At 31.4% G+C, this 24,518-nt stretch overlaps 1 protein-coding gene across 2 annotated transcripts in view; it reads right to left on the bottom strand.

Annotated features, from left to right (window-relative positions):
• LOC143076179 (lactase/phlorizin hydrolase-like) overlaps positions 1-24,518 on the bottom strand; it is a 59,586-nt gene that overhangs the window by 24,298 nt on the left and 10,770 nt on the right. The window contains exons 12-31 of one of the 2 annotated variants that reach the window (XM_076251873.1): positions 23,642-23,860; positions 22,785-22,920; positions 22,354-22,532; positions 21,093-21,422; positions 20,492-20,622; positions 19,699-19,959; positions 18,250-18,430; positions 17,536-17,775; positions 17,022-17,154; positions 16,382-16,563; positions 15,384-15,713; positions 14,881-15,008; positions 13,956-14,213; positions 12,075-12,261; positions 10,998-11,225; positions 10,035-10,164; positions 8,555-8,742; positions 6,029-6,382; positions 5,494-5,621; positions 4,862-5,013 (exon numbers count right to left, since the gene is read on the bottom strand). In XM_076251873.1, the coding sequence (XP_076107988.1) occupies positions 4,990-5,013; positions 5,494-5,621; positions 6,029-6,382; positions 8,555-8,742; positions 10,035-10,164; positions 10,998-11,225; positions 12,075-12,261; positions 13,956-14,213; positions 14,881-15,008; positions 15,384-15,713; positions 16,382-16,563; positions 17,022-17,154; positions 17,536-17,775; positions 18,250-18,430; positions 19,699-19,959; positions 20,492-20,622; positions 21,093-21,422; positions 22,354-22,532; positions 22,785-22,920; positions 23,642-23,860 (3,947 nt within the window). In that variant the 3' untranslated portion in view covers positions 4,862-4,989. Of the gene's footprint in view, positions 1-4,861; positions 5,014-5,493; positions 5,622-6,028; positions 6,383-8,554; positions 8,743-10,034; positions 10,165-10,997; positions 11,226-12,074; positions 12,262-13,955; positions 14,214-14,880; positions 15,009-15,383; positions 15,714-16,381; positions 16,564-17,021; positions 17,155-17,535; positions 17,776-18,249; positions 18,431-19,698; positions 19,960-20,491; positions 20,623-21,092; positions 21,423-22,353; positions 22,533-22,784; positions 22,921-23,641; positions 23,861-24,518 lie in introns of those variants that run through there. The other variant, XM_076251872.1, reaches the window with a different exon arrangement.

Raw genomic sequence — 24,518 nt, 5'->3', positions numbered from 1 at the left:
TTTGTTGAAAATATCAGGGAACAGCCGAGTTAGTTTTTGCAGTCAAAATCATCTGGTTTTGTATGATGCATGAAAACATGGAAAAGGTCAATTTACTCATTTTTGATACTTGACACTGTCACGACAATTTTTTATTCCTATGACGCCTATTTTCATTATTTCTCATCGAGAGAAACGGATTTCTACTGAAATGATTCTGATGGCACTATAATCTCATTTAAACAATACGCAAATGTTCGTAGCAATATCTCTTGCATTTAAACAAGGGTAAAACTATATGGCACCGACACTTCGTTACGGGGCCATACATAAAAACATCCTTGTAGATTTCGAAAAGGGCAGTATAAAGCTGCTACAAGGCAACACTTGCACCAGCAAAGAGGAAAGGGATTATCATAGTTGTAATAACATAAATAACTTGTGTCTCATTCGACTCAATATTTCAATATATATATATATAAAGATATTTCATCTTTATTACCATCCATCCGTGGTTTCCTTTTGATAATATAAAATATTATAATAAATTATTTCATAAACAATCGTATAATACTAATATATATATATTAGGTCTTGTCAAATGAGAAATAAAACTCTACAAATTAACAAAATGTTCTTGTCACCCCTGTTTGCTTGCACTCAATTCTGTATTGAAGTATATATGCTATATACAAATATATATAATTTTTGACATCTACTTGAAGTTCAAGTTGTAAATGCATACAAAATGCCTTTAAATTAAAATAAAACACACATTTTTAAGGAATTGATGTGGTTTATGGTTATCGTGGAGGCTCAAAGTGTTTTATGCTCACCTTGATGCTTTATATACGATTTTTCCTTACTTTGATTGTTCAAATACGGTTAATGCTTATCTAAATGATTTAAATGTGGTTAATGCTAATCTTAAAGATTCAGATGGAGTTCATGCACACCTTTATAAAATAAATGTGGTGCCTGCATACCATGACAGTTTAAATGTTGATCATGGTTTTCTTGAATGTTAAAAATGGTTCATGCTTACGTTGATTGTTTAGATTAGATTTATGGTTACCTTGATGGTAGAAATGTAGTTCATGCATACTTTAAATGTTGTAAATGGTTACATTGATTGTTTAGAAGAGCTTCATGATTATCATGAATGTTTTTATTAGGTTAATTTTGATTGTTTGATGTTGGTCATGCAAATCTTAATGTTTTAAATGTGGATCATTCTAACATATGCAACTATTCTAGTCATAATTAGGTTCGACAACTCTGTATGGGACTGGTTTAATTAGGATTATGTAAAATGTACTGGTTACCCGTGTAATGATTTCAATATATATATATATAAAGATATTTCATCTTTATTACCATCCATCCGTGGTTTCCTTTTGATAATATAAAATATTATAATAAATTATTTCATAAACAATCGTATAATACTAATATATATATATTAGGTCTTGTCAAAACTTCATCGTGATTAGGCCACGTTGCCATGTTTGTTTTCTTTGATCACGTTGGTGACTTAATTAATAATTAATATCTCTACAATCTAGCTTTATCCTTGATTATCATACGAGTTACAATAGCGTGTCAAATTTAATTGCAATACAAACAGTTAAATCTTATTGAATTATTTGCATGTGCAAAATAAGTGTCGAACATCGTCTACGTTTGAAAATTATTTGGTCGCCATTTTGTTATATGTAACTTCGAAATTTTATCAAAACAAATAGCATGTATCCACTTTAATAGAGGGAAACAATGTTTAATTTTATGCTGCATTAAGGTAAGACAATTATTGAAAAGACATGCATCTAACAATTTTTTGATTTTCATCGTACAAATCTTCAAAAATATATATTCCCATGTCGCCCCAAGCTAACAATGTACAGGTAAACTGCATGGTCGGTGCATGTAAATCTTTATTTTTAGTGTGAGAGACTGTTTCTAATGAATATATTGAAGAACATGTGAAAAAAGAAATTTCTTAAGTACAAAAAGACACACTTTGATAAAATTTTGAAATATTACTTTTTGATTTATAACTAAATTAATACCGGCATGTCGTGTCGTTGTGAACCCTCAATAGTGGCCGCCATTTTGAAAATATTACTGAAAACTGCAAAAATATGCACTTTTCAACCAAATTTCGAAGCAAAAAGTTTAATACCTGAACTGATATGGTTTGCGATTTCATTTAAATGAATGTGTTGTCGACCTTTTTAGGGGTTGGGAGGATATAAGTAACAATAAATTAGTTGAGAAAATTGATTTTACAAAAAGATCCCATTGCAATTTTCTCGAGTTTTAACGAAGATGTCAACGTAGACTGTGTGGCTATGTCACCTCAATTTTCAAACTTATTTCGAAGCACGAAATCATATTTCTGAACTGAAACTTAAAACATATTTAATTGTAAAAATTTATTAACTGTAAAACGCGGGGTTGGGAGGGAAAATATACATTATAACAAAAAAAATATGACCGTTTGATCTATGTACCCCGTTCACTTTCATTGATAATCAATCGGCCATTAATGATATACAACTTAAGTGTAAAAGTCACGTGATGACGGAGATAGTTGGATATGCCTTGTCCTGATGTGTTGCATGCGCACCTTGATTGTTTAATAATGGTTCCACTTACTATGCTAGTCTCGATATGGTTCATGCTTACCTAGAAGTCATGCTTAGTCTGATGATTAACTTACCCAATCCATGAAGAGTATTGTTCTGTGGATATATCAGCATCTGTATTATAATCAGCTTTATAACTGTATTTCGATTTCAACGTTACAATCTGCGACGTATAAAAGTTCAATCCAAAGAAATCTGCCGTTCCTACAATACATATATTTAACACTAGCTGTAAGAAAATTTTTACAAAAGGGTGTTTGTATATAACAAATAAACGACTTTATTAAAAAAGATATTGTCAAATCAACGTTACGTCAGGTTCAGTTGTGTTGTAAGTAAACATTTAAAATGTATTTCTCTTATCATGTAGATCCTTGTATAGTAAATATCGTTAATTTATTTGATACTATTTTTGAAATACAAAAATAGTGTACACGATCACACTTTTTCTTACTGTTTGGTTTACTGGTTACTTTAATTTAGTCTCTCTGTCGAAAGTACCTTTAATATAGATCTTTTCATACTCTGTAAAGCTAGGTAAACGACTCCTTGATAACTTCTGATGTTTACTCTTAGCTGCAATCTTTTCCTTCATTACGACAGGGTAATCGCCGTTTACGTATACTGGATTGGCGAACCAGCCTAAAAAGAACTGGTTTCCAATTTCTGATGCTTTAATGTCTCCGCTATTAGATTTATTCTTTGGATCATGCCAGTCGAAGTTCATTGTCACTCCGATCTTTCCTGGAAATTCAATTCACATACATTATAGCTTTTTTCAAACAATTCAAATTTGACAATTGACCAATACCGTTGTTATTCCAATATGAAAAAGTCACATCCGTGTGATTTTGTTTTAACATATTTGCATAATATAATAAAATTAAATATCATAAGACAACAGAAGGACGAAACTCTTCTTTTGCTGATAGAGAAGTAGGTGGAATAGGGTCATTATATTGCCTCGAATTTAATGCAAATTCGAGTGTTTACATAATGGGTTCTCCCCATTAATGAAGACATTAAGGTTGCCTTTAATTGCTTTAATTAAAGTAGATGTCACCAGTTGTTGGTCACCTTACAACCTTTAACAGTAAGAACACACCCACCTTGAATAGTCACCTGTTAAAGGCCTAGCATTAAAACAATGCATAAGTTAATACAATAATTTTATGAAAAACGTATATGACAGATATTAGAGCCACTAAAATATAGGCTCATGACAAGGGCAAGCCCATTAATAATATGGCGAAGTAAAACAAGTTTATGGGCTATCAACTCTCCGACTAGCATGAGACAGTGGTGTACCAGCACAATAAAATTACAAACTTGGAAAATCATTTGAAAACGGTTTAATAAAACAGATTGGTACGATGCTTAAAACATTTAACATTAAAACAAAAGACACTAAGCATTGATTTAAAAATTGAATATTTACTGAGGGCCCTCATGGGGTTTTTGATTATGTGATTACTTGGCCGTTTTTTTAATGATTATTTGATTATTTAGCCAAATATTTCATGATTATTTGATTACCATGGACTGTATTTTTAGTTTATGATTATTTGATTACTAAAGATAAGCAAATATTTAATGATTATGTGATTATATTGGCAAAAAAATGGTGATTATGTGATTACTAGGACCCCCCCCCATGAGGGGCCTCTTTACTGAAAGCTTGTTCTACGCAATTTACAACGAATAAATACATTATACCTTTCTGAGCTGGTCTAAATTCCTTATCATAAATATGATATGCTTTAGCATGTGCTTTGATGAGGTTATGAGCTGAGTCATACACAGTGGTTCCTAATCCTACAATTCCTGGAGCCATGTGTCCGTCTCCGTAGCCCTGTGTCGCTACAACACGGGGCTCATTGAGTGTAATCCACAATTTAACCTAGATACAATTAAAACATTCAATAAGAAATCAAGACAAAATAAAAATTCTAACTTAATAAAATTTTGAGTCTCCCAACGATAGATCTTAAGTGTTTTTGAATTGTATATTACTGAAATTGCCCAAGATCCAATTTTTAAATTTGACATATCAAATTCGAACCATATCATTAAACATAAAAAAAAACATGAACTAACATTATTTATACTTTCTAGTGATTCAAAATAATTTGTGTTATTAGTTCTTACCCTATCACCAAATTCTCGAAAGCATATCCTGGCATATTTAGCAAACAGGTCTGATGTAGATTCATTTAACCATCCTTTGTATGGAGATTGTAATGCCTGTGGCAAATCCCAGTGGTACAAGGTCACCATCGGTTCGATGCCTGCAGCTTTTAAACCATCAATCAATTTGTTGTAATACTCTATTCCTTTACGATTAATATATCTAGTTGTACCGTCAGGAAAATCTATAATGGGTTACCTAAACCGGACAGATATGCGATATTTTCACGTCACGTGTGTCAAATTATGTAACAGTAACTCAATAAGCGATAAATTTTCAATTTACCCTTATTAAAACATTAAGATGTATAAATCATATAATAACAATGACAATTTTTCAATTTACCCTTTCTCATTGTAACAATCTATTATTTTTACATAGATCAAAAAATTTATACTTTTATATTTCAATACAAATTAAGACGTATGGAGTAGATGTTTATCGGGAGATTGGAAAACGAATGTTTTATGAACTTTAAAGTGATCTTTAATATTTTACCGTCTAGGTCTTAAAGGTGATATATTTCGTGAAATTAATATCTCGATTAAAACTGATTTAAACAATCGAAGTGCAAAACCAGAGAAAAAACTAAGCAATTGACATAAAAACCATTTGTTTTGACTTTCATTAATTATGAAGTAATCTAACAAAATCAGTTATAATTATATAGTCTCTCACCTTCATGTCCGACATAATTTTAATGTCTTCCTTGTATTTATGATAACTATCACAAGCTATATCTCCTGTAGCATTGTTGTCTATTTTACCATTGTGTGAATGAATATCCCAGATGCTCGGTCCTTTTCCTTTAGTAAATGTAAAAATATAGTATGAATATATATAGCATGGTGAGCCTTGATAGTGTATATTCTCAAAAATTTCCAAATCCTTAAATGAATGTAAATATTGAGTAACTGTTTTGACCAATTTATGATACATGCATCCACGCTGAAAATAATGAAAACATTTTGTTTTAAACTGACACATTACTTCATCACAAGTTCAAACTAAAATAATTATAAACGTTCACGAAAAATTACTACCGGAAAGGAGCAAAATGGAGTCGATATTTGATATTTTTGACGCATTGGATATTCATAAATTAAAACTGGACTTTTAATTGACACATGGAAGCACTGTCATTCACTTTTCTTCTTCAGAAATTGAACACAACTATTTATAACTACACCTGTTTAAACAATCTATCACATACCATCTTCATTCCATGCTCCTTCTACTTGATAAGCTGCTGTTGCTGAACTCCAGGCAAAATCATCAGGGAAAGTTCCATAATAGAAGTCATCTAGCATTGGTAAATTGTTTGGATCACGTGGGTATTTGACAGGTTCAAATGGCATAAGTGGCACAGTTTCCTTGAAGAAACCGTTAGATGATATCAGATCCTTGTAAAAGTAAGCAGAATCTTTTGGTATTCGTTTTCTTTGTGGATCATTAAAGTCAACTTGATACAAACCAAATTTATCTGTGAAACCCGAATCAAATTCAAAACCGTCCATCAAAGTATGAGCAAAAAATCCTTTCACATTACAGTTGTCAAGTCGAATTGCTGAAAAGAGAATAAACTTAAATATAAACTTTGAATTAGCTGTGCAAGGTTTTTTTTCATTCTCAATCACTTCCATAAGTCTGATCTATATTAAACGTCAAGTTTCATATCAACATATGGACCACTTTATATAGAACAGCGCTCCTGATTCATAACATTTATAAAGTGTTACATTATTTAGTATAGTACCTGGTCGACACCGCACTGTTAGTCCCCGAGGTATCACCAGAGCAGCAGTGCTTCAATATATAAATGATTTTTCTCTATTTCTTCGTCAATTTATCCCTTTCTGCACCCATTGTATAAACAAATTTAATCAACGTGTGGTTCGTTTGATCTCAGTTCTTCATTGGTTAAAATTCGATTATGACGTCGAATTTTCTTGCTTTCCTCTGAATTTCCTATAGTGACGGCATGAAAAAAGGCGACATAGAAAGAACACATCTTTTTGTAGATAATTCGAAAAGAAGGAATACGTTTGCCTACATATTGTTTGAAAATCATTAGAAAAACAGATTCTTCCACCAAATCTCGTGTAATACAATATTTATCCACTCTCGACAGTTAAATTTAAAATATTTAAAACACTCGGCGAGCCTCGCGTTTAAAATTTGAAAATTTAACTGTGTCGAGTGGATAAATATCTTATAACACTCGATGCAGTGGTAGAATCTATATATAACATACCTTTTGTGCACACGTATATGTATGAATGGTCGTAGACATGATTGAAACCACTTATTCGGATCTCAGTTATTTATTTTCTTAAACTTCTTGATTTGAACTATAACTTTACAACAGTTTCGATTCAAGCTCCTCTTATGAGTTTAATAATGTAGACGAAACAAGGGTCTGGCATAATTTTTTAAAAATCCTTTTAAGTTTCCGGAATCTCAGTTGTTGAAAAATATAAACAATACCTTATAAATTTTGTGCGTTCAAAGAACTTTTAAAGTTTGAAACAGTTTACTATTTTTATACGCAGGTTTCAAAGGTGACCGAAGATTGATTGGGCAATTATTTGTATGTCACCTTTGGTCAAATATTTGTGAACATGAATCGGACTGTGTTTCAGCGTTTGATTTTAGCCATTTGATTAGGGACTTTCCGTTTTGAATTTCCTCGCTATTCGGTAATTTGTGGTTTTACTTCTTTTTGTTTTTGTTTTTTTAGCAATTCCTGATTAGTTATTCCATCTGAATTAATCTCAGTAGCCATATCTAGTTGATTAATCATTCGTATATCAATTTCACAAGATAAACACTACACTGTTAAACAACATACAATAAGAGAAAATTATTCTTTCAAAAGTGGCTCTGCAGTATCGTTAATATTTTTTGGGATGTTGTCACAGAAGTTATATGACGCGTTATGTATTCATTTATCTGGCAGTAAATATATATGGCGGTAGTTAAATAGTCAAATTGTTAGAATTCAGTCAATTCGTTAGGTTTCTGGGCTATGTGCAAACTTCGAATATGAACATACAATGGATGGCAGTTGTTATCCATTCATTTCATGTGCACGTGTTTGAGCTTTTGATTTCGCCATTTGATTTGGGACTTTCCTTTTTGAATTTCCTCGGAGTTCAGTATTTTTGTGATTTTACTTTTTGTTATCATTTAGTTACATCAATGTGATAATCGAATACGAATGCGAAATAAATTCATCGACGTTTCAAATTAACTGCTTCATTCAAAACAAACATTTCAAATATACTTTTAATTAAAAGAAATACAATTACAATCATACAAATTATTATTGGTCATTTCAACGAGATTCATTTTCTCGCCTCTTGAGCTGGTACATCAACTAACTGAAGCGCTCCAAATGGAGTACATGTGTTTTCCTTCAGTTTCACCTTGTTGATTTACAGATTTCATTTTTTTTTTCAGTATTTCCAGTTTTGAAAAAAAACATTACCATTTCTTCTAATATTCAGATATGCACGTATTTTTATGAGTATTTTTCGATGTTTTTTTTTCGGAAAGTTCCCCGGAGCCAAATAAGATTTTAACTACACATATCGCTAAGATAACATGAGTAATATTCAAAGGCGAAAATAATGAACAAATGTATGCAAATATGAAATACATTAAAATACATAAGTAAGTAGTAACCATTTCATTAAAAATGTTTAGGAAATAGTAATGATAATATATCCGGATGTACCTTTTAGAACTTCATTTATATATTTCTCGAAGTATGATATCCTATGTTGATCATGAAGTCTTCCATCATGGTCTGATCGTCCTGTCTCTGTAACGTAAACAGGGACATCTCCATATTTTTGTTTTATCCAATTCAATGTTTTTCGCATTGCAAAAGGCGTCACATAGGACTCATAATTAGTGTCCGTCCTATTAAAAAAAAAGTTTTCCGTGAAAAATAAAAAATTTAATCAAGTTCCATATACAAAACATTTGACTGATAAAATGCAACCTTTTGCAGGAATATAAAAAGACAAATATAAGATAATGAACTCTATACAGAGTTACAAACCTACAGAACTGTCTTGACAATAAGGAACTGACTAAATGGTTTGATAATTAAGGTCTTTCCTTTTACAAAAGGGAAAGACCTTACTGTATTTCTTCTGTTTATTATTAATTTTATTATTATTATTCTTTTTCCGCCAAACTTTGACAAATTTAGCCGCGTTAACCGTAAGACGTGTCGCTTTCATGTTGACACTTTGTATCGGTGTCATGAATACCTATCTGGAACTCACCCTGTTAGTCGAAATATTTTGTCGGTTCGGAGTTATCCCTCCGAAACCCAAAAACCTTGTTATCGTTCCAACACCGTAACCGTAATAGGTAGAAAAAAAACAAAGGGTGAAATTTGTTCAGGACCAGACCCCGGTTCTTCGTTACATTTGGATCGAAAAGATTCAACGACTCATTGGTAGGGTTATGCCCCTATGAAAATTAACCGGTGTCGGTTGACCACCAAAACTCAGAAACCGTAAGTCGTAGACACCTAGGATCTTCACCATTCATCATCAATTTATGTATCTTTGTAAAATACCTCAAGGTCAAATTTGTATGTTGACCTTGACCTTTGACCTAACACGTTGTTATGGGATAATCTCAAAAACCATTATACTTACAGAAGTTTTAAATAGTGGAAAATGTTTGGGTCATTATGGCGCAACTTTGTTACATTTCGACCAAAGAGATTTGACCTTTTTTTAAGGGGCATAAAGCCTGTTTTAGGTCTCTGAAAAGACAAAATCAGCTTTAACTATATAACCAAAGGTCCTAGACCCTTGGGGTCTTCAGTAATGACATTTGGGACTAATGACCTTGACAAAGGTCAAAAGGTCAAAGGTCAAGGTCATGTCCCATATAGCGAATTTAGTGTTTTTAACCTTATTTAAAGGATTTTCAGTGTGTTTTAAAGCTTTTCAATACATTCTACATCTATTAGAACATGTATTTTACATTACAAAAGGAAAGACCTCTCAATTGTTCAAGAACAATTGACAGTTTAATTGTATCTATGTGTGTTTGTATTAATTACTAGAGGTATGTTTGAATTAGCTGGTATATCAAATTTCACCTTTTTGTACAACTTAGATTTCAAAGGCATTTAGATCTCATAACTGATTAAATGATTATTCAATATATTTGTTGATTTATTTATATACCTTTCCCAATTCGTATCTGCTGAGTAGTCAACCATTGCATCTTTATGTAAACCTTTCAACTCCCCTTCTCGTATCGTAGGTGTTACTTGTATTGCTGTGAAGAGGTTTAGTCCTAGGAAGTCAGCAGATCCTATAAATATCCATAATTCAATTAAAATGAAATTTACAATAACTGATTTGCTATGAATATATGATTGCCAATAAAAATACTGTCTACCAGCGTGATTATAAGCAAATGAAGGCATTTATCAAAGGGAAAACAAATGTCGTATAGTCAGCTATAAAAGGCTCCGACATGTGATACAACTCAAAGAAGAAGAAGAAGAAGAAGAAGAAGAAGAAGAAGAAGAAGAAGAAGAAGAAGAAGAAGAAGAAGAAGAAGAAGAAGAAGAAGAAGAAGAAGGAGAAGAAGAGTTGTTCATAAATCAGCCAATTAGTTATAGAGTTGGTATTTGTTACAATATTTTATGGTGGAGTTGTCCCATTGTTATTCAAACCACATTTTCTTGTTTTTGTATTACATAATTTCATTAATATACAATTTTTACATGTATGCTGAATGAAAAGATAACTGTTAATTCATTATCAATTGTCACTATAAAAGTATTGTTTGCTATTGGTAAAACTAAAATGAATGTTCTACGAAGTACAAATTTCCAAAGGCATGTATTAAAACATAGAAAAACAACGTAATCAAATATGAACGAATTTAATATTTTCCTCTATCCAAAAAAAATGGTACCCACGATAATTACCGAATCAATAATATTTTGATCTAAAATAATTAGAAACATGGAACGATGAATTATTAGTTGGCATCTCGTTTTTCACACTATCCTGAGATATATATCGTTGATCATATATTCAATAATATTCAAATGTTTTGCAGATTAAATAAATTACAAGGATGATATTATATTCTGACATTTCGGTTGATTTTAAGTAAATCTAATTTTATCGTACCTCTTAAAGACTCCTTCTCTTTCTCAGAAAACGATGGAAGTCTTTGAATCGTATTGTTTTGATTTACAATTGATTTCATCTGTGTAGGATAATCTCCATCGCCAAATATAGGATTTGCAAACCAATCTAAATCAAATGCCATAGCAGTTGCAGAGGCATCCCAGTCGCCTGGACTATACATCCTTAGAGGGTCAGCCCATTTTGTCCCTAATGCTATTCCAACTTTGCCTATCAAAGAGAAAAAAAGTGTTTAGATGAGTTTGATTATCTGACAATATTTATTTCTTATCAACTACACCATGTCTGAATATAATAACAAATTATTTGAAAATTAAATGCACAGTGATTGCCTTAATTATATGTAACAAGTTTTAAAACTAATTTTTTAAATTGATAAAATGAAAAATGATTGTTTTTATTTCTATGAACTCATTTCTATATTTTCTTGTCACAATACGTCAGTTTCGGGATACGGTAGTTAGATGAGACTGTCATGTGACTTTCAACAATGCGTGACCAAAATGTATGCATCTTCACTTTCAACATTGAACAAACGAGTGAAAAAGTTTGATTTCTTACTGCAAAAAATATTTGGGAAATTAAAAGCTAATAAGATTGTCACCCTGTCTCAATCACATGGAAATTGAGATTACGTACTTACGGTACATAAATTATTCCTATACTACCCTACTAAGTGACTCGCCTTCTATCTGGTAATTGTCGTCATATTTTGCTGACTATAAAGTATGTGTTTTGTTCATTGTTGAAGGACCCAAAGTGTTTGAATTTACGCAATGTGACTGTTGTAGAAAGTTATTTCATAGGCAATCTTACCACAGCTTCCTATCCTTTTAAAGGTAATATTTCTGTTATATATTTATAAGAATAGATATATGAATGAATAGATTATTTACACCAATTTTAATCATACTTCAGTAGCGATCAGTATATTCATAAAAAATCGACTTCAACTTGTAATGTGTTCAAACGCGTTTATTGTCAAAGAATCAAATTTGCTTTTCAATTAATAAATTGTTGATATAGATATACTCCAGCATGATTATTTTATCAACAAACCTTTTTGTTTTTCCTTAAACAAAGCTTGATACGTTCTATATACTGCAGCATGAGCTCTGAGCATGTTGTGAGCAGCAAGGTAGATTCCTATCCCATCTCTATGTCCAACAGATGGTGGAAAATGTCCAGTCTCGTATCCTTCATGGGCTAATAGTTTAGGATCGTGAAGTGTTATCCACATCTTAACCTTTTTAAATTCATAAGAGAAGAAAATATATCAATAAAAATACTAATACTATTAAACATTCTTCTAAGGCCAAATCATGAAATCTTGACATATTCCGTTAAAACTTTCCTTTTTACATGTTCTATAAGGAACAGCTAATTGCCTATTTTATTTAAAAGTCAATATAATATACTCTGTAACTGAATGTAAAATTGAAAAGGTATGTATAGTTAAGAATTTTGAATAATATTGTATTTCAAAATAATGTTGATTGTATATACACATATATATGTTAGCGGCAATAAGTGAAATTAGGCATTAAGCTTTAATCCTAGGAAATAAGCTAACGCCTAGTCAGTAAGTTTACAGTTTATCTCTATCTATAATAGTATTCAAGATTATCACCAAAAACAGAAAAATTTCCTTAAAAACTACTAATTAGAGGGCAGCAACCCAACAACCGGTTGTCCAATTCATCTGAAAATTTCAGGGCAGATAGATCTTCACTTGATAAACAATTTTACCTATGTCATAGTTGCTCTAAATGCTTTGGTGTCAGAGTTATAAGCCAAAATCTACATTTTACCCCTATGTTCTATTGCTAGCCATGGCGGCCATCTTGGTTGGTTGGCTGGATCACCGCACATATTTTTAAAACTAGAAACTCCAATGATGATTGTGGCTAAGTTTAATTTAATTTGACCCAGTAGTTTAAGAGGAGAAGATTTTTGTAAAAGTTTACGACGCCGGACGATGCCGGACGACGCCAGACGACCCCGGACGCCGGACGCGAAGTGATGAGAAAAGCTCACTTGGCCCTTTGGGCCAGGTGAGCTCAAAAGAAGATGTGGTATGAGTCAATTCTCCACAAGAGAACAGAAATAAAATCACTAATAAAATATGTTATTTATATCAAAACGCATCAAATAATAATTTAAAGATATGAAACTTGATAGAAATTTGTGTCATTTTGCTATCACAAGTTTTGTAAATGTTAATAAAGCAAATTTACTTATTCAATTTAAAAAAATTGTGTGAGCAAAAAAATCATATTTTGATTTTGTCTACTTTTGACAGTTTCAAACCAGCTCAACTAGTAAAGTGTAAAATAAAAATTCAAATAAATATAATAATTATTCTATAGAATCTCTCCACTTTTTGAATTGGAAACAATCACTTTTAAAAAAAATCTTTTAATATTTTGTAATACCACAAAACATGAAAAAAAGTATGAGTTTTTAAATGCTAAAATTACTAAATAAACTTACTAAATTTGAAGATCTGTCAAATAAATGCATATTTATACATGTAATATAAGAAATATAAATAAGAAACTACTTTGTATCAAGAATAAATCACCAAATAAAGGCAAATGTGCATAAATTCCAGAGTTCACTTATTGCCTAAAATTATGTTCGGCAATAAGATGAATAATAATCATCAAATTTCAGAAAATAAGCTTAATGCCTGAAAATTTCAGGCAATAACTTAATGCCTAGGCGTTAGTTTATTGCCTAGGATTTAAGTTTAATGCCTAATGTCACTTATTGCCGCTAACATATACATATATCTTTTTTGATCAAAAACCAATAGTTCCAATTATTGTGTGCGGCTTTCTTTTTGTTTTGTTTGATGTGTTAATTGACCCGGTTAAAATACTTCAATGCTGAATTCACGAATACAAAAATCATATATAAAATAGATTTGATATATACCCTGTTTCCATATTCTTCGAAACACAGCTGTGAAAATTCGTTAAACAATGTGACAGTATGGTTGTCGAGCCATCCACCAGAATTTTGTAACGCTTGTGGTAGGTCCCAGTAATTGAGCGTCACTACTGGTTCTATTCCTGAATCAATTAAAGCATCTATCAGCTGTCTGTAATATTCTATTCCAGCTTGGTTTTTTGATTGCACTGTACCATTTGGAAGTATTCGTGACCATGCTAACGAAAACTTGTAGTGACTCACCTATGAAATAAACTGCAGATATAAATTTAATTATAGTTTCAAAAACTGGCTCATTTACCTTAAAGGGCTTTTGCGGGATTATTCAGAATAAAGTTTCTTTTGAGTTCAAGTTCTCGTTTATTTATCATTGTGATCATATGCAATGTTGTGGACAAGTTTAGATAACTGCAGAACATAGAAACAATTAAAAATACATCTACCCAAACTACTGTAAATTCAGAAATTATTGCGTACATTAATTATTCCAATTTTGTCATTTTATGCAATTTTAATTTTTGCGAAATTGAAAATCCTGTTTATTTCATATACAAAATTTCAAAATGCGAGTAAATAAGTAAACCCTGCCGAATTTTTAGCAATAATAAACGAAAAATATCGCAATAATTTCTGAATTTTTAGTAGTTTAGGGTGCAATTCAATGACCAATGCTCCGTGTTGAAGACCGTTCTTTGACCTATAGTATTTTTTTCTTTTACATATTGTGACGTGACACTCATACCACATCTTATATATAGAAATATACTATCTTTGAAATAGAAACAGTTTTTCGCAAATACTCCATAGCTTTTTATTTTCCGTTGCGGACTTTGTGAATTTAGATACTAAGCAATGAACAAAATAAATGAATGAACAATTTGTAAAAAAATATTTGAAAACAAGAGCATACATTTAGATCTTTTAATAAATGTACATCTGTTAGATACAATCTATAACTGTCTGTTGATATATCACCGTTTTCGCCGTTCTTTGCTTTTCCAGCATGAGTATAAGTATCCCAGACACTTTGTCCTTTCCCTATAAAATGTAAAGAAGATAAGTAGTACACAATGAGGATAGTATCTCCTGAATAGGGAATTACTGTTTTTGTCATTTAGGGGAGAAAATATAATGCAGATCTTTGATTAAGTATGATTTACAAATTGTCTAGACCTTGTGGAAATTTTGAATTCTTATTCAAGAATCAAATATAGAAAATTCGTGTTATAACATACTAATATTAACTTTTCCATAAAATGTAATATATGGAATAATGACACATTTTCAATGTTAAAATATTTTTCAGTTCTTAGTCCGATTGCATAGATAAAAATGATCTATCAGGTTAAATCTTTATTCCGACAAGCCAAATAAATAAATCAACTTTACAGTGATTCGATTATCTATATTTACCATCTGCATCCCAGCCTCCTTCTATCTGATAGGCTGCTGTATTGACACCCCAAGCAAAGTCATCAGGAAAACTTCCATAATATACCGTATCCTCATACTCAATAACTGGAAGCCATCCTGGTGCCGTGAATGCTTTTTCCAAATAACCATGGTCTTTAATCAGATTATGATAGAATAAGGCTGACAGTTTTGGAATTCGGGTTCTCTTTGGATCGTTAAAATCAATATAATGCAATCCAAATTTTTCAACGAACCCTTGCCTCCATTCAAAGTTATCCATTAATGACCAAGCGGTATATCCTTTAACTTTACACCCATCCAATTTGATTGCTGTTTGATTAAAACAAATATCGGTTATTTTTCTATGCGAATAAGTGTACAACTGCCTTACATTTTAACACAAGATAGTTGTTGTTGTTATGCAGAGGTCTATTATGAATAGTTGGCTTCCTTAGTATCGAGCGTATCTGACATATCTTGCGCGCGCACAGAACCGGTGTCTTCTAAGAATAAAAGAATCGAATGAATGAGCACATAATTTGATAAATAGGACACACATGTTTGGTGTCATTAATTTTTGCAATATCATTAGGCATACGTTTGCAAAAAGCGGAACATGATTAAGTATGTTATGCATTTCTTAATCAAATAAAATTTGATCTCTGAAAAAGTGTCATTTTTTCTAAATGAAGATAAATTTTGAACACAGATGCAAGGCGTTAGCATCATGATACCCAAAAGTCAAAACTTATTTGAGTATTTGAGTAAATAAATCTAATATCAAATAGTATAAAATCAACACTAATTGAAATACTAGTAGATTGAACAAGTCTAGTGCTATCTTTTTTTTTTTTTTTTTTAAACATTTGTGTTTCATGATTAAAATAGCAACAAACTTGTACCCTACTTGAATTTGCTTCGGTGTTGTTAACATTGGTTTTTGTCTTACTGAAAACTAAATCCTACTGTTGTATCATAGTATATACATTTATAAATACCTTTAAGCATTTCATTTATGTATGATCTATAATAGTTTACACGATGTACATCATTCAGTGAACCATTTCTGTCCGATACGCCATTCTCTGTAACGTAGATTGGGTAGTTATAGGTTTCCGTTATCCAGTTAAGAAGTTTACGTAATCCAAATGGTGTCACCCACAACCAACTTGATCCTGATCTATAAATATATGTGTCTGAATATCAAAGCTCAATTTATTTACGAATAAAATAAAGAAAATACTTACGAAAGGGAAATGACATATAACACCTAACAACAAAAAGCAAGAAGGAACCACAAAATAAAACGACAAAAAGGCCGTTGATAAAATATGTTACCGATTTTATTAACTACCGGCACTTGTCATTCAGAAACAATTACTATTTTTTAGTAATAATTGGAAACAATGTAGATTGCTACCTGATCTAAGGCGTCCAAGTAAAAGAAAGAACAGAAATGTTCACTTAGTGTGGAACTTTTTTTAATTAAACCGCTATTCAGTTGTGTAGAAATACATCTCATCTCAACCAGACTAAAAGATTTCTATAATTTATATTTAACTCCTTTCAGTGCTTTTTTTTCATAAATTGAGACATTATACATGTCGATCAATTACATTTTGACAAATCGAAACTCACCCAAGCCAACTTGGATCTGTAGCTGAACCAACCCCTCTATCTACCCAGTAACTTATATCATTTTTTATATCAAAGTTTTCTTTGAACATGAGGCTTGATCCATAGGCATTTAATCCAAGAAAATCAGTACTGTCTGAAAGAGAAAACAAGAGAAGCTTTGTAACAAATCGCAGAATTTTACATTCAAGTTTCGTTGATGCAGTCGGTATCTACCAAATAGTTTTACCCAAACCGATGCTGGAGATGTCATAAAATTCTACTTAAGTGTGAAGTTTTGTCCAATGTTGAAGTTCACATGAAAAAACTGACAAAAAAGACAAATAACAAATGTCCTTTTTCAAAGAGTGTGTGGATTTGTAAAAGATTAAAATAAATGAAGTATTCAAAATAAGAGCGTTTACCGTTTGTGCCTTTATTACAGAAACATAGAAGTAATCACTTCACGTCATCGTCATAATAATTTCATCTATTTTCTACATTTGCTATGGTTTAAATGTTATTAATGCATACTTACTTTTTATTAAAAGCTTTTCACTTTCGGAAAATTCAGGAAGCCTTGATGACGGTATGCTTTGGATTTTACTATTATTTCCCACACTCCATTTCATTAAGTCGGGATAATCACCGTACACTACAGGACTTGCAAACCATCCAAAATCAAACATCAATGCTTGTTCAGAAGCTTCTATATCATCTTGATTATACGGGTTTCTTGGTTCAGCCCAACCAACATTTAATGTAATACCAACCTCGCCTAACACAGAAATATATAATTTAATTCAATAAAAAGGGTACCAGTTTTCTTAGAATTGAATAGAATTGAAATATCTAAGTTATGATGAATACATTACCAATATGTTGATCTTTAGTATATCCCCATCGATATTACAAGTATCGCGATATAAATTAATCCAACGAAGGTGAGTAAACTTGCATGAGGCACATATAACTATTTTTTACGAGGAATTAATCAGAATAATAGATTACACAGATTTTTTCATTGTTTAAATGTATCATTTTAATCAAAATAATACTGGCTATTCAACCTGGCTTACATTGGCAACAAACGGAAGATCCTCATTGATCACCTTTCTTCAAACTGTTTAATTTAAGCAAGTATGTAACGATTGGAATAAACAAGATTATTTTCGTCATTGAATAGATTCTGACTGTTGTTCTTCATTTTTAAATAATGATAATCTTTTTTAAGCAATAGGAAATACTGTACCATTTTGATGACTAAACTCTTTTTTATACAGTCTATAAGTTTTTGAATGTGACAATATGATGTTGTGAGCTGCAATGTAGGTGTTTGTGCCTTTCCCATGTTTGGCAGGAGGGAATCCGCCTTCACCGTAACTAGTCCAGGCTGTTATCCAGGGCTCGTTAAATGTAATCCATAATTTGACCTTTAAGAGGGAGGAATAATATTAATTCGTATCAAAAATTATCGAAACATAATGCTTCTGTATAATAAAAATATTCATGTCATTTTGGTTTTTTAGGTAGCGTAATTTAGAATATTCATCCGATCATTATTCGTTCAGAATATTCATTAAAAACGTAGACATTTTCTACAAATACTTACCGAACCCTACCGCTAATGAACAGAGTTAATTTTTACTAGGAAAAATTCATCAAAGATAACAGGCTGATACTGAGTTATACCAGACATGTGTTCCGTCTGCATAAGACTAGTAAGGTGCGCAAAAAAAAAAGGCTGTAAGAAAAACTAAGTACAAAGTTAAGTAGCATTAAAAACATTTTTGTCTAATAGTTGTCTATGTTCATGCAACACAACTACCTGAATAATTGTTCAACTGAAACAACTCAGTTAATTATTTCAGATGATATGACTATGTATACAATATCCATTTAAGGGGGCTCGAGGGTTTTTTTTTTTAATATTGAATTTCGCTATTTTTTTCTATAAATGAACTTTATCAAATACTTAATAGAAAAATATTATTTTAGTGATTGGTTCTCATCGATGACCTATATATTTTTTTATTTTTTTCAAATAAGCTGTACTTTAAATAAATAATGGTAAAAATTTTGCGATTTCTGTAATTAAGTTTTTTTTTATTTCCATATTACATCTATTTCTCCTACTAGTTCAACAGAAAACAAGAACCTTAACAAAAATGCATGCTTCTTTCAAAGGCAGATTGTGAGCTTAAATGAGCGGTGACCCTATTTTTTTATTTTAGTTATAAAAGTTCCCAACATGACAAAATGTAAAAAATTCAAACAAGAAAAAACTATAGTTTAAGTACAGCTTATTTGAAAAAAAAAAAAAAAAAAAAAAATATATAGGTCACCGATGAGAACCAATCACTAAAATACAAATATGCTTCTGAAAGGCACATATAGAAAAAAAAGCGGCGATAAACAGTTTCAAAGTGTAAACCCTCATGTCACCTGGGACAGTTGTGTAACAGAAAAATATAAATTCAAAATGATAAAAATCCGTGTTGAAGAGATCAAACCTATCAATTCAAATCAAGAAAATTAACAAAAACACATACCTGGTGTTGTAGTAGGGTAAGATTCACTTCTATACACATTAAAAAAAGTACAGATCTAAGAGTACTTATTTGTGTTTATTTATTTTATCCTGCCAAACGAGTCATTCAAATATGAAGTAAATCCATTTATGGTATTAATTGAATCTTACCCTATCACCAAAGTTTTCAAAGCATATCTTAGCATAGTCTGTAAAATATTGCTGAATTGAGCTATTTAGAAATCCACCATATGTGTTTTCTAGATTGGCAGGTAGATCCCAGTGAAATAGTGTTACCATAGGTTTGATTCCTTCTGCAATCAGTCCGTTAATCAAACTGTTGTAGTAATTAATACCTTCTTGATTCATACTGGATTTTAACCCAGTAGGTAATATCCTTGACCAGGATATTGAAAAACGGTATGCGCTCACCTTAAAAAGACATTGTTTTCAGAGATTAGATATTCTTTGATAACCAAGAAAAATCTTTGATAAATAAAGAAATTCACAAATAACAATATCTCGAGTGTGCACATATTTTAGCTCTTTACAACATACGGAATAATTATATTGTGTTAAAATCATTTCTAAAATGTTGTTTTCTGTTAGATTTTTGTTGTTGTAAATTCAACAAACATTCCTAATAAAGGGAATTTGCCTTTTATAATCTGGCAGTTTGATAAAATGCATTTATACATGTTTTATAACTGTTCGACAAAAATTGGTATATTCGTGGGAAAAATATTGGACTGTCTTTAATTTTTTACATGTCTCCTAACATAAAGATAACATATAAGTGCTCCAATCCTTGACATATTATAGTAACAGAAACTTGAAAGTAATCAGTAATGAATGAAATGTAGTAATACACAATCTCTGTAATAATTGCTCATAATATTTTTACACTGCATTGATTTTAAAAGTAAAATAACATTATAAGGAAGTTCAAACTAGTTGAACATACCCCCATTTCTTTCAAGATTTTGATGTCATCTCTATATTTGTGATAACTATTACAAGCCACATCACCAGTTACATTGCCAGCAATTGTGTTACCCAAATGAACGAAGTCATCCCAAACACTTGGTCCTCTTCCTACAATGTAATACTGGAGTATTGTTGCTACCTTAGTTTAAGATTTAATAACTAGTAATTATTTAACTACGTTTGCATTTTATTTCTAAATTTTAATGCATTATTATAGACACGTAGATTGAAATTGTTCAATTGAAATCTTGCTTTAGTCTTATAGTTAAGAAAAACAAATTTCAATTCTTGTTAAAAACAATCAAAAACGTTTTGATCATCATTATGACAAAGACTATGTCATTCTTGAATGTCAAAATTAAAATAAATAATGTACCTTGAAAACAGACCAATGTTTGATTTTGTTTTGTGAATACAAACTTAAAAATACTGTGAAATAAATGAAGCAATATTTTAACAAAGCCTATAGAATATGTTACTCTATGTGCAGTATATAATTCACACAATAATACAAATTCAAAGGAGTGAAAGTAAGACTGAATAATATTATAGAGGTATTTGTTTTCATTAAAACCTACCTCCTTCATTCCATCCTCCTTCAATCTGATAAGCGGATGTAGCTGAACTCCATACAAATTTCTCTGGAAACACGTCGTAATAAAACTGATTTTCATATGCTGGAGCAGTCCCACGGCCTCCTTTCCCCGGGAAGCCAGGTCTAAATCCATGTTCTTTAATGAGTTGCTTATAAAATTTGAAAGAAGATTTTTGCGTTCTCGTCCTATTTTGCGAATTAAAGTCTACGTGAACCAGACCAAAAGGGGATTTATATTCGTTATCCCAATCAAAACTATCTAGGAATGACCATGCTGAATATCCAATCACTTTACAGCCATCATATTTAATTGCTGAAGAATGAAATATTAAATACAGATTAAAAAAATGCTAAAACAAGAATGTGTCCCTAGTACACGGATGCCCCATCTGCACTATCATTTTCTTTGTTCAATGGACCGTGAAACCTGGGAGGGGTGTTAATCTCTAATTTGGTATTAAAATTAGAAAGATCATATCATAAGGAACATGTACTAGTATACTAAGTTTCAAGTTAATTGGACTTCAACTGCATAAAAAACTACCTCGACCAAAAACGTTAACCTAAAGCGGGACAGACGGACGAACAGACGAACGAACGAACAGACGAACGGACGAACAGACGCACAGACCAGAAAACATAATGCCCATAAATGAGGCATAAAAAGTTCCTCAGGAATATATTACCTAAGCTGTATTTGGCAAAACATTTAAGAATTTTTGGTCTTCAATGCTCTCCAACGTCTGCCTTATTTGGTCTTATAAACATTTATTGATTCGAGTGTCACTGATGAGTCTTTGTAGAGGAAACGCAAGTCTGGCGAAAATATAAAATTTCAATCCTGGAATCTATGATGAGTTTATTATATACTCTTTTAAACAGTAAAATTTTGTTCGATAATTTGCTGTAAAGACATTACCATAGGCTGCCATAACATTCGGTATTTTTGGTTCATAGAGTTGGCTTTTTCAAAGTGACATTTGATGACTGGCTATTAAAAGTAATTGGTATGTCCGCATTATATCATATGCATTTTGTTGTTGTAATGATTAGTTTTTCAACTGGAGCATCATAGAATCAAATATTTGCTTTCATGTAAGTTGACCAAGTTGGCAAATTAACATTACAACATTATATTTACATGTAGTTTATTAGTATGAAATTTTAGCAAGCGCAACATCAAAGGCTTTTTTGTTTCAATTGTTGCTTTAATTTAAAGCAGTTCTTGTTAAATAATACTTTACCTTTTAAAACTTCGTTGATAGATTGTCTATGAAAATCAATTCTTTGCAGATCCTTTATTTTTCCATTATCACATATACCATTCTCGGTAACCAATACTGGTATGTTATAGTTATAGTTTATCCAGTTTAGTAACTTCCGAATACCCCAAGGTGCTACTTTTAGATCTGTCTTACACGTTCTGCATTATGATAAAAAAGTATCAAATCTTGTGAAAATAACCGTATTTCAAAATAGCTAAATATCAACTCTTTTGCGGTTTTTAAATATACAGATAACTGACAAATTTATGAAAAGGGTAAGGCTTCTCCAATCCTTAAAACAAAGTCCGTTACTAAATGTAAAACATGATGTTTAAGTCTCAATCTTTTCATTAACCATTCACTTAGATACAAGTAGAAGACACACTATACTATAAGGCTTTATTAATTACCCTTTTAATTTAGGATCTACATCGACTTTCACTCCAACGTCTTTATCGAAATCCGACCTAAAGTTCACATTAAACTCATTGTCAGGGGTAACAGTTTTGACAGTGAATGTGTTGACAGCCAAAAAATCTACAGTTCCTGTTAAAATACAAAACTTCTAATGATCAAGTGTATATAATTAGCTGCAAAACTATAAGAGTGTAAACATGACTTTCGAGGTGTGTAGCTTTTCTTTCATATGATATTTTGAGACCAAATGTTGGCAAATTAAAAAATCCAAAGACAAGGTGATTTTTTTTTTGGGGGGGGGAGGGGGGGTCACTACTTAATGAAATCTATGTGCCTATATTGCTTTTTTTGAATTTGTGATTAGGGTGCACTAAGTAGAAATGTATGTGTAATTTCATAAGAAAACAGAATCATAGCAATGAGATCCTATGATCTTTTTTTCATTTTTGAATACATATATGTTTGTACAAAAAACCATGTTCCGTTTGCAAAGTATGAATTTTTCGAAATACTAGGTATTTTTTTTTATCCCAGGCATAGATTACCTTAGCCGTATTTGGCACAACTTTTTGGGTCCTCAATGCTCTTCAACCTTTTTGTACTTGTTTGGCTGTCTACCTATCTTGATCTGAGCGTCACTGCTGAGTTTTATGTAAACAAAACGCGCGTCTGGCGTATTAAATTATAAGCCTGGTACCTCGAAAACTATTAAGTATACCTGAGTATAAAGTATGCATTGATATAGAATAGAACAATATGGTGTGTCTTTACATCAATCTTACTGTCCGTTTTAATAGTTAAACAACATACTTCTGTCAATACAGAAGATAGTACTAAATCAATATCAAACCTTTAAGAATATTTGATTCCTGCTTTGTTAATCTAGGCAATTTTTCAGAATTTTTATTTCCGCTTTTCATTACTTCTGGATAGTCACCATGTTTAATGATAGGATTTGCAAACCACCCTAGATGAAATTGTAGGGCTCGCTCTGCAGCCTGAATGTCCTGTGGATTTTTTGGATTTTTAGGTTCAAACCACTCTGTATTTAATGCAATACTGACCATTCCTGGAATAAACGTTCATTGGTTATAGTGACAATATGGCATATTTCTGTTTGTGTATCATTTGTATCATAATATAATTTCAATTATATTAGAATTTGATTTCCATGATTATTAAGTTCTCTGTTAATACCTTTCGGAGTTATCAACAAACCAAGTTTCCAACTCCGTTGATCCTAAACGGAAAATACAAGAGTGAAAATCAGCAAAACCTCTTTGGATAATATATAGTCGTCCTGGTTACTAAAACAATTTTGTAAATATCAAAAAATAAAAAGAAAGGAACATTTTTTTATTTTACCCGGATAAATTCTCAGTTTTTAATTGAACAGTTTCCGTGTTTTAACATCGTTAACGGGATAATTTTAAACTCAAATCTCGAAAGTAAAACCAAACGTATCCCTGTCATCCTGTATTCAAATGCCTAGTGTTTGCTATAAAATGAAGCAATTTAAATATGTGTGTTTATTAATTACTAGTAACTACACTGTTATTGGACTTAATATGATGAAAACTGCCTATGCAATATAATGTGTAAACTCGGCCAATACAGAATAACTCGGCCAATATGGATTTTTTTCTGTATTGGCCGAGTTGACACAAGTGCAGGATTTCGGAATGTCTCTAGATTTTACATCGAAAGTCAGGATAAACACAACATGC

Source organism: Mytilus galloprovincialis, chromosome 5 (assembly GCF_965363235.1).
Source record: "Mytilus galloprovincialis chromosome 5, xbMytGall1.hap1.1, whole genome shotgun sequence".
NCBI lineage: Eukaryota > Metazoa > Mollusca > Bivalvia > Mytilida > Mytilidae > Mytilus > Mytilus galloprovincialis.
Note: the sequence above shows the minus strand (reverse complement) of the source record. Positions and strands in the feature narration are given on the sequence as shown.